The sequence below is a fragment of the Phalangium opilio genome, unplaced genomic scaffold, assembly GCF_054372755.1.
Source record: "Phalangium opilio isolate 3A_F unplaced genomic scaffold, DU_Popi_V2 ptg000090l_1, whole genome shotgun sequence".
Taxonomy (NCBI): Eukaryota; Metazoa; Arthropoda; class Arachnida; order Opiliones; family Phalangiidae; genus Phalangium; species Phalangium opilio.
Window position 1 is genome coordinate 5,256,691 of NW_028324195.1, and position 10,624 is coordinate 5,267,314.

The following is a 10,624-nucleotide window of genomic DNA, read 5'->3' on the forward strand; positions in this document are numbered from 1 at the left end:
AATGATTTGTCAGTTGGAACTATCAGAACCGTACCCACCCCGAAGCAAGTACTGTTTCAAGACAAGTAATCACCGTCTTTTAGGGCCTAGGTTACTTATTTCAGACGGGATTTTTTAAAATGTTACTCGAAAATTATAAAAAATTCTCCTGAGAGGTTCGGGTTTGGGGGAATAGCATTCACCTGTTGTCTTAATCGTCTTGTTACTAGTGACAACGACTTTGATTTTCAGGGTGAGCATGACGTCACTTTTAGTCCATTACCGGATGACGTCAACGTACACCTTCAACAAATATTTGATCAATATCAGTAATAGTGTGCAGATTTACTTGATGGTTTAATTTTGTTTAAAGAGCAGGCGATTGGGGTTTTTTATCCCTGCATAACGTAAGACTTTAGGGACAATCTTTTTGCCAAATAAAGTCAATTACTTTTCAGATAAGATAATTACTGTGCCAAAATTTGCCCTTCTACCCCATATAAGCATACATCTTCTTCACCAATTGCTTCTTCATTCAACTAACTTTCATAAGACTTTATATAGACTAGTTTTATCATTGTTATTTTCAGAAAGATATATAGGAAATCTAAAGATGGAACCACTAGTTCCATGTTACGACATGTTCGCTCCACACACAAACTGCTTACCGGCACTACAACGAAGTGCGTCACTGACGAATTGATGGTAACACTTTTGATATTTGGAAACACTGCGTTAATTGGGGAGGGGTGTAACTTACTTTGAACTAAATCTTGACCGAGATTCTATGAAGCCAAGAGCCCAAATAAGATCTGAGTAAGTATGCATAGTCATTGCAAACACTGGATATGTCTACCAGTATAGAAGCGATGAAATAGTGAACCAAAAATAGCAGGGGCATTACGCCAGTACAGTTCAATGCTATCTTCGAACTTCCTCGGGTCTTTCTTGGGGTCTTGATGAAACGTGTATCCTGATACACCTTACTACAATTCTTACATTTATCAGAAAGAAAAACATCTACATTGGTACTTTTTAGAGCTTCGCACAAGATGGCTTAAATGACAGGGTGGTAAAATTCATAATCGTAAAAGATCAACCGTTTAATGTAACGGAAGACGATCACTTTCTCGATATTATTCGTTACTTACGACCAAATACAAATCTCCCATCACGTAATTCGATTACACGCTATGTTCACGATTTGTATGACAAGGAAATGAATGTTCTTAAAGTAAAACTAAAGGTTTGCCTCTGTGTGCACTGCACTCTTTCGGTATTTTCTAACACATTACATACTAGATGGTCCCCGGGAAGTTGGCTTTTGTGGTTGATTGTTGGACATCAAGTAATCAACACCCATTTCAAGGGGTTATAGTTCAATGGATTACTGAAAGTTGGCAGTTATACACTATAGCACTAGACTTGACCTTTCTGGAAGGATCGCACTCAGGCAAAAACCTAGTAGCAGCGTTCGCGGATGTTTTAACGCAATTTGAAATCCCCGCAAGCAAAATAGTTGCTGTTACAACAGACAACGCGTCCAATATGGACACATTTTTTTCCTCATTCAAACATAATCCAGTTCTCAAGGATTTAAAAGCACCGCAATCTCAGTATAGAGTTAGATGTTTGGCACATGTGTTAAACTTAATTTGCCAAACAATTATTGATGCTTTTGACGAAGAGGACAAGAACATACATTATTCAGACAATGATAGTTCAGGGGAAGAATCCGACAATGGAAAATTACCAAACAATTGTAAACACAAGCCTGTTGAAACCTTGAGAAAAACGTGTAAAAAGACCTATGGAAGAGCAGGTGTAAAGCCTGTCGGCATATTAGGAAGGGTACGTTTCTTTTCACCCGATATATAATGATATAAATTTGGGCATAAAATCTTAATTTAGCTTCGCAAGGCCATTATAAGTGTTCGATCGTCACCACAAAGACGACAGTTATACAAGCGGCAATGCGAAGTATATGAAATTGATTATCGTGAACTAATTAGGGACATTAAGATTCGGTGGAATTCCACCTTAAACATGCTGAAACGCGCAGTTCAAATGAGACAAGTAATGTCATAAAATGATCCTTCAAAACAGCGTTTGGAAATACCTTAACGGATGATCCAAGTTCACTTTTTGCAAACTATTTATGTTTATGTTATATATACGTGTGAAATTCATAAAGGAGCTGAGATGAGATGATTTATACCGCTTTAAATGGTACTTTGACGTATGTAACACGTTTTACAACATATTTAGTCCAAATACAGTACGATAGCTTAGTTCATAGGCCATGCAAATTCAACGACGTAATCGTGTATAATGGTATTTTGCAAGATATTTAACTTATATTGTAAAAGCCTGTCCGCCACGGAGTGTCATAGAAAAAAAGATACTGATATTGATTTCGAGGATCGCTGCATTCAACATATATAGAGAATTTCCAGAAGGATTTCCGTCTCTGCCTTTCTATGATATTCCGCAGCGTAATGGATTTTGGGTCCTAAATGTCACCAATATATGACAAATAATTGAACGCCATCATGACCTTGTCAAATACATGCATTTATTTCGAGCGTGTGTTAGGATAAGACGAGTAACTTTCAGTCAGTATGCTTAGCTCCGTAATACTTTGCAAGGTGTGAAATGTGTAGCAGTCGTTAGTTATGGTTCCAATGAACATAGTCTTGAAGGGTCATAAATATATTTTCTGTTTTACAAATAACAAGTACATCTATGTTTTTTGAAATGTTTAGCCTTTGGATTCGACTCTGAGAAGTGAAAAAGCATTAACTAAGTTGATTCTTACAGAAGAGGAATGGCATCACATTAACCATTAATCAAAAATGTCTTGATTAGAATCAAGACCTAAAAAGTATCGATAAGACTGAGGTTATCACTTGTCTGAAGGATCAGATATTAATTTTTCTTTTTAATTGAAACTTAAATGCATGCTTAAGAAAAAACAACGTTACATTACCGTTTTCCGTTGAAATAAATTATTTTACTGGTAATCAATTTCAAAAATTTACTTATCTCGGCTTTTCGACCAGAATTCCATTCCCCGAAAACATTTTATCATTACATTAATTACTTTTGGGAGAGTACGTGTATGGTTTTGCGTTTTAAAAGGTTCCTAAAGACGTTACATCCCCATTCGTGACCGGCACGCTTCGCAGTGGAACATTTTAATTATTCTAAAACCAATGGCGCCAAATTCAATAGGGACAGTAAGATTTTTACTCGTGGTTTTGCAAAATGATCTAATATCAAGTGTACTTTAGTCAACCGTCGTATTGTTCTTTCTCATAGTTCAGGGCATGATCAGTGTTACTGCCCAATTTCTCTCTCTAGTTTCTAACAATGGTTAGAGACTATTTGATATTTCACGCCACAACGTTATATACATTTGTAAATTCTAAGTAGCACAAAAGGAAAAAGAATCCATTTTTTAATATTTTGGTTTGAAATAAATAAACTCATAATAGTAGTTATAACGAACAGAAAATCAAGGGAATGGCACCGGTAATGAGCAGCAAAAAGAGAGGAAAGTTTGCTTCAAGGTAGCAGAGGGACATGGTACTGAAAATAGTAATCTAGAATTATGTTCGTTCAAACCTTAATATCTCATGAAAAATTCAAGTGAGGAGGCGGCACTACCTAGAAAGATTGATTTTGGCAGATAAGAGCGAAAAAATTATGTTCTACACACTGGGACTATGGGAGAGTTTCAGGGCCGCAGGTCGCACATGATAAAATTTCAACTCCAGTTTACATCAATTCTCCCTGGTCGTACTAGTAGCAGGTTAAGCTATAGTATGCTTAGGTCCTGTGAGTCTCGAAAGGGTTATATAGTCCTTGTAACTTTTAAAAGGTTGTTGTCATGGCTAAATAGACCGCTATTACAGTTTTTTATTGTTTAATAGGTTATTTTGACACGTTATCTCCCAAAGGTAATTAATGTAATGATAAAATGTTTTCGGCGAATGGAATTGTGGTCGAAAAGCCGAGATAAGTAAACTTTTGAAATTGATTACCAGTAAAATAATTTATTTCAACGGAAAACGGTAATGGAACGTTGTTTTTTCTTAAGCATGCATTTAAGTTTCAATTAAAAAGAAAAATTAATATCTGATCCTTCAGACAAGTGATAACCTCAGTCTTATCGATACTTTTTAGGTCTTGATTCTAATCAAGACATTTTTGATTAATATCTGTTCCTTCAGTCTTCATTTTAATAAAGAATGTTAAGAAACTGTTTTACATTTTCAAAATCTGCACTAAGCAGAAACATATATAAATGGGACCATAACTTAAGCTCAATCAGACATTTAGTTGTAATGATACTTCAAAAAAAAAACGTAAATCAATAAAAGTTTGTATTCTTTTTGTAATTAACATAATACGATTTTTACAATCATTTATTGAAACGCGAGGCGCCCCTAAAAATTCCAGAAATAGGACCAAATTGACAATTTTACAAATTTTTTAAAAATGCTGATTTATGTCCGTTTAACATTAAGCTCAAAATTGTCATAAGCCTAATATGAAATTCGGATATCCTTAAAACTTCTTAGAGACAATCCGAGATTGTCAATTTCAAACTTTTTTGTAGCACAAACTAACGTCTGTTTGATATTAAGCTTAAAACCTTAAACAAAACATAGTCAGGGCTACCCTAAAAGTTCACAAAGATGATCCAAAATTGTTTATACGCCTAAAAAGTGCCATCTTCAAAATATGTAGCCGGGGAAAAGAGAGCGTGATCGAGTGGGCTATGCTAGTGGTTAGAAGTCTCGGGGGTTGTGACAGGGATAAGGGAGTTGAGATGGATTGGAAATGATGATGGGCGACCTGCGGCACCGTATCTCTCCCAATGTACCTCGCGCACGCCCCTAGCCTTCGGTAGGCGATTGCTAAGTGCTGTCGAGTAGCGCCATTTTATTTTTATGAGAACTAGCTTCTATTTTGAAGATAGAGGGAGCGCCCTTTAAAATTTCGTCTGGTACGACCCTACCTAACCGCTGAGGATGGTGGGGGGACTATGGTGCCGTAGGTGGGGGTCAAGGTTGGGACTCCAGGCATAGCCAACTCCATCACGCACTAGACAACGCACAGCAACTAGCGCCAGCGTGGGAAATTAGGCGGTGACACAGGGCAAATGACCAGTTTAAAAATTGCCTGGTCCAGTTCAAAAATTAAATCGGAGGAGGGGTCAGTGGTCCATGAGACTACTAAGAAAGTTCAAGGGTAACCAGACTCCACACATTAAAATTCTAATATTTTAATTATCCACTTCTTTTGTTTAGCAGACGACGTGCTCTGGTCAATGGTCACGGACCAGTTTATTTATACCAAGTCAGGAAAGTCGCTGGCCTAATGTCCAGTTTAAAAAATGCTTATTTGGTCACGGACCAGAAAACTCACGTAAACGCGACGCGAATGACGAAAACTACGTAATTTCCGACTGAGGAGAGGCGAAATAGCCTGGCCTCCTTTAAGTCCCCTTGAATTTTGAAAGTGGGATTGGGACTATGGCGCGCGAATACTTGGCATCTTATACGTTCTCCCTAGTAAACTAGATATCGCTTCTTGGTAAAACTTCCCTGAGTTGTCCAGGTTTTTCCCTATATGGAGTATCCCATGGAGCAAATGTTAACGAAGGAGGGAAGGGGCAAATAGGACTATTGCATAATCAAAGGATATCCTCGTATCTCTAATATAACCAGAGTAACGAGCTTCCAAAATTTAGTGTAATGTTAATCCTATGGAGGAGGCAAAGTACCTACAAGCACCCGGGGCAAGTACCTACAAGCACCCGGAGCAAGCACCTACAAGCACCCGGAGCAAGCACCTACAAGCACCCGGAGCAAGTACCTACAAGCACCCGGAGCAAGTACCTACAAGCACCCGGAGCAAGTACCTACAAGCACCCGGAGCAAGTACCTACAAGCACCCGGAGCAAGTACCTACAAGCACCCGGAGCAAGTACCTACAAGCACCCGGAGCAAGCACCTACAAGCACCCGGAGAAAGTACCTACAAGCACCCGGAGCAAGTACCTACAAGCAACCGGAGCAAGTACCTACAAAAACCCGGGGCAATTACCTACAAAAACCCCGGGGCAAGTACCTACAAGCACCCGGGGCAAGTACCTACAAGCACCCGGGGCAAGTACCTACAAGCACCCGGGTTAAGTACCTACAAGCACCCGGGGCAAGTACCTACAAGGACCCGGAGCAAGTACCTACAAGGACCCGGAGCAAGTACCTACAAGGACCCGGAGCAAGTACCTACAAGGACCCGGGGCAAGCACCCAGAGGCACCCGGGGTAAGCACCCAGAGGCACCCGGGGCAATCACCCAGAGGCACCCGGGGGGCAAGTACCTACAAACACCCACAAGTACCCGGGGCAAGCACCCACAAGCACCCACAAGTACCCACAAGCACCCACAAGTACCCACAAGCACCCACAAGTAACTTAAAGCACCCACAAGTACCTAAAAGCACCCACAAGTACCTACAAGCACCCACAAGTGCCTACAAGCACCCACAAGTACTTAAAAGCATCCACAAGTACTTAAAAGCATCCACAAGTACCTACAATCACCCACAGGTACCTACAAGCACCCACAGGTACCTACAAGCACCCACAAGTACCTACAAGCACCCTTAAGTAACTACAAGTACCTACAAGCACCCACAAGTACCTACAAGCACCCACAAGCACCTACAAGCACCCACAAGCACCTACAAGCACCTACAAGCACCCACAAGTACCTACAAGCACCCACAAGTACCTACAAGCACCCACAAGTACCTACAAGCACCCACAAGTACCTACAAGCACCCACAAGTACCTACAAGCACCCACAAGTACCTACAAGCACCCACAAGTACCTACAAGCACCCAAAAGCACCCACAAGTACCTACAAGTACCCACAAGTACCTACAAGTACCCACAAGTACCCACAAGTTCCTACAAGCACCCACAAGTACCTAAAAGCACCCACAAGTACCTACAAGCACCCACAAGTAACCGGGCAAGCACCCACAAGTACCCGGGGCAAGCACCCACAAGTACCCACAAGTACCTAAAAGCACCCAAAAGTACCCACAAGTACCCACAAGTACCTACAAGCACCCTCAAGTAATTACAAGCTCCCACAAGTACCTACACGAGTTGCTAAAAGTGCGCCTCTTTTTAGGGTAAAAATTAAATAAAACAGGAATATTGTGGAAAAAGATTACAATAAACAAACTAATTAGCAATATTTTGGGGTTAAAACACACCAAACTTAGTAATATTTTGAAAAAGGGGGAAATTTACTCAGTTGATGAAAAGTACATTGATAATAACCAAACCAGGCGCACATTTGGCCGCTCATGTATCTACAAGCACCCACAAGTACCTACAAGCACCCACAAGCACCCTCAAGTAATTACAAGCTCCCACAAGTACCTACACGAGTTGCTAAAAGTGCGCCTCTTTTTAGGGTAAAAATTAAATAAAACAGGAATATTGTGGAAAAAGATTACAATAAACAAACTAATTAGCAATATTTTGGGGTTAAAACACACCCAACTTAGTAATATTTTGAAAAAGGGGGAAATTTACTCAGTTGATGAAAAGTACATTGATAATAACCAAACCAGGCGCACATTTGGCCGCTCATGTATCTACAAGCACCCACAAGTACCTACAAGCACCCACAAGTACCCACAAGTACCCACAAGTACCTACAAGTACCTAAAAGCACCCACAAGTAACTACAAGCACCCACAAGTACCTACAAGCACCCACAAGTAGCCACAAGTACCCACAAGTACCTAAAAGTACCTAAAAGCACCCACAAGTAACTACAAGCACCCACAAGTACTTTGAAGTAACCACAAGTACCCACAAGTACCTTTAAGTAACCACAAGCACCCACAAGTACCTTGAAGTAACCACAAGTACCTACAAGTACCCACAAGCACCTACAAGTACCTACAAGCACCCACAAGTACCCATAAGTACCTACAAGCACCCACAAGTACCCATAAGTACCAACAAGCACCCACAAGAACCTACAAACACCCACAAGCAACCACAAGTACCCACAAGTACCTACAAGCCCCCACAAGAACGCACAAGTACCTACAAGTACCAACAAGCACCCCACAAGCACCCACAAGAGTTTAAACGCCATGTTTTTCTTGCTTAAGATGAAGCCTCATAGATTTCAGGATTTTCAATCGCCCATAACTCGGGTTCTACGCATCGCAGCTTCATTTCGTTTTGTTTTTCTTAATCTAGAGTGCCATTGCCAGGGCATCATCGAGTTCAAACGGCGAGACCTATTTTATTTATTTTTATAATTAATTTTAAACATGATGCCTGAACTCTGTACGAGAAGGAAATCCTTTTGAGACCCGCTGACCGAGGCAACGAAAGAAACGAACAGATTATGGATTTTGGGCACTTTATTATTGCAGTCCGGACTAAGTTCTGGGGATATACCCCGTTTTGAGAAAATCTAAGTTCGGCCTCGGGATAAAACACGGTGAATAGATACGGCGAGATACCACAAATAAATGAATGCGAGCATTTTTGTGTTCGATCGCAATTTCGTACGGTTTCAAAGCCTTCATTTTGTGTGGGCACCGCGCGGTGTGAACAAGATAGCTCCGGCCATATTAGCGTTTTGCGCTGGCTAGCTAAATTTATTGTAAGATGACCCTGGCCTATATACTTTACGGGTTATTTTTCTCTTTTAAATATCAAATATTATTCCAGTTATGAATAAAAATAATCTAGCATAATTTTGGGTTATAGATTAATGAAACAAGTAAATATCAAACTTCTGTCTAATGAACTGGAGCAATTTTTTTGATATTTTTATTGCACACCTAATGCTTGTGGCATAATAGATGTGTTTTGGGTACTAAAATTATTTATTGCTTGTACGCGTATAGCAATATGCAACAAGCGCTAAGAATTAGCCCCGAGTTATGTTGTCTTGAAACTTAAAGCGATAGAAATAAAGTAATTTGCCTTTACGCTAGATGTGACACAAAACAGATGGTGCTCGAATAAAAGACAGGCCCGATAGATATTACCGCTGAAAGCAATCTCATTCATTTTCTGTATATGACGTACTAAGTGCTAATTAATCACCGGAAACGAAAGACGTTACTAAAATCTCATAACATTTGTGCAAAAAAATTCATTAAAACTATTTTATATGCATAAAAGCAATTATCTCTTTGCTTTAAAACAATTTTAGAATTAAAAATGGTGTAGAAAAGACGCTCAGCCTGCCAGCAAGATAGGGTCGGACCTATACTTTTGCAGAACCTATAAAACGCGCGAATGTAAAAACTTGGATAAACGAAGCTCGTGAGGAAATATTTTTTCACGCTTAAAAGATAGCCAACTGCCTGTCTTTGACAGCAGCTTATTCGATATTAAATGTGTTTTAGCTTTGGCTCTCTGCACTCGCAAACATTGGTCTCTATAGTTGGAGTGACTTTGCGGTAATATGTAACATAGTTTTAAGCGTGCTGACAACGTACGTGAAGGAAATGTTTCGAGACAACAGATGAAAGAAATACTGATATTCAGGATTTAGAATCTCTAGGTTTTAAATCCTGTAAAACTGTATATCCTTTCTTTGTTGTCTGCACGCACAAACCTACACTAAGGATGACCACTAAGCCGCTCCAACGTAGAACCAAAGCTAGAACAGAGTATATATCGAATAACCTGCCGTGGAGATAGGAAGTTGCCCATCCTCTTAGCGTGAAAACAAATATTCACGCTCATCCTTTACCCCTGGTGAAAACATTACAGATTTTTTAATATTTACGATTTCAATTAAATTGAATTACTTAGATAATAAATACATTAGGAATATATAATTATTTTTCTTTAAATCAGCACGATTAATTAATTTAAATTCTAATGCTAAATTAAATGCTAAAAATTGATAGATGGCTGGCTATATATCCAGATTTAAATATTTGATTTTGCTGAGGTTGGAGCCTTGCAGTAATATTTACCCTAATTATCTTAATGTTCATTTTATTGAGGACCTTAAGACGTAGATTTCTATTTGATACATTCACAGTAACTAGGGCTGTGCGAATAGTGGTTTTTCAAACCGAATCGAATAGTAAATCTCTTATTCGAAATCCGAATCGAGTATTCGTTCAATCGAATTTTACTCGTTTTTCAAAAAGACTGGTTCGAGTACTCGTTTTTTTTTCGATTAATCGGTTTTACCTGACGAATATTCGTTTCAAAACGATTAATCGTTTTCTAAATACACCTATAGCAGTACTTGTTTTTAAAAGAGTACTCGAAATTTTTAATACTCGGTTTTATCAGACGAATATTCTTTTCAAAACGATTAATCGTTTCCTAAATACTCGTAGCAGTCTAAAAATATTGTAGTTCCCCCATAGAATAGAATTTTTCCTTTCGCTCTGGTTCCTACGCTAAGACTGAGTATTTCGTGAGAGAAAAACAAAACATCGCAAACTGCTCAATCACGTTGTAATTCCATAAACAAAACGGCTTCATACATGTCATGTGACCACAGTTCCTCCCATTTCCAATCGAATACTCGTTTTCTATTTTCTCGCCTTTAGA

At 39.2% G+C, this 10,624-nt stretch overlaps 1 protein-coding gene across 1 annotated transcript; it reads left to right on the plus strand.

The window, feature by feature from the left end:
• The first annotated feature begins 986 nt into the window (after positions 1-986).
• LOC149645959 (uncharacterized) lies at positions 987-2,799 on the plus strand. Its single transcript, XM_089850372.1, has 2 exons — positions 987-1,830; positions 1,891-2,799. Exons 1-2 carry the CDS (start codon positions 1,282-1,284, stop codon positions 2,065-2,067), a joined length of 726 nt encoding a protein of 241 aa, XP_089706498.1. The 5' UTR covers positions 987-1,281; the 3' UTR covers positions 2,068-2,799.
• Positions 2,800-10,624: the final 7,825 nt, after the last annotated feature.

Bases quoted from the DNA above. Each gene is read 5' to 3' on its own strand.
- LOC149645959 (XM_089850372.1), top strand. From the start codon at position 1,282: ATGGTCCCCGGGAAGTTGGCTTTTGTGGTTGATTGTTGGACATCAAGT. The intron at 1,831-1,890 runs GTACGTTTCTTT...ATCTTAATTTAG, and splicing joins CTGTCGGCATATTAGGAAGG to CTTCGCAAGGCCATTATAAG.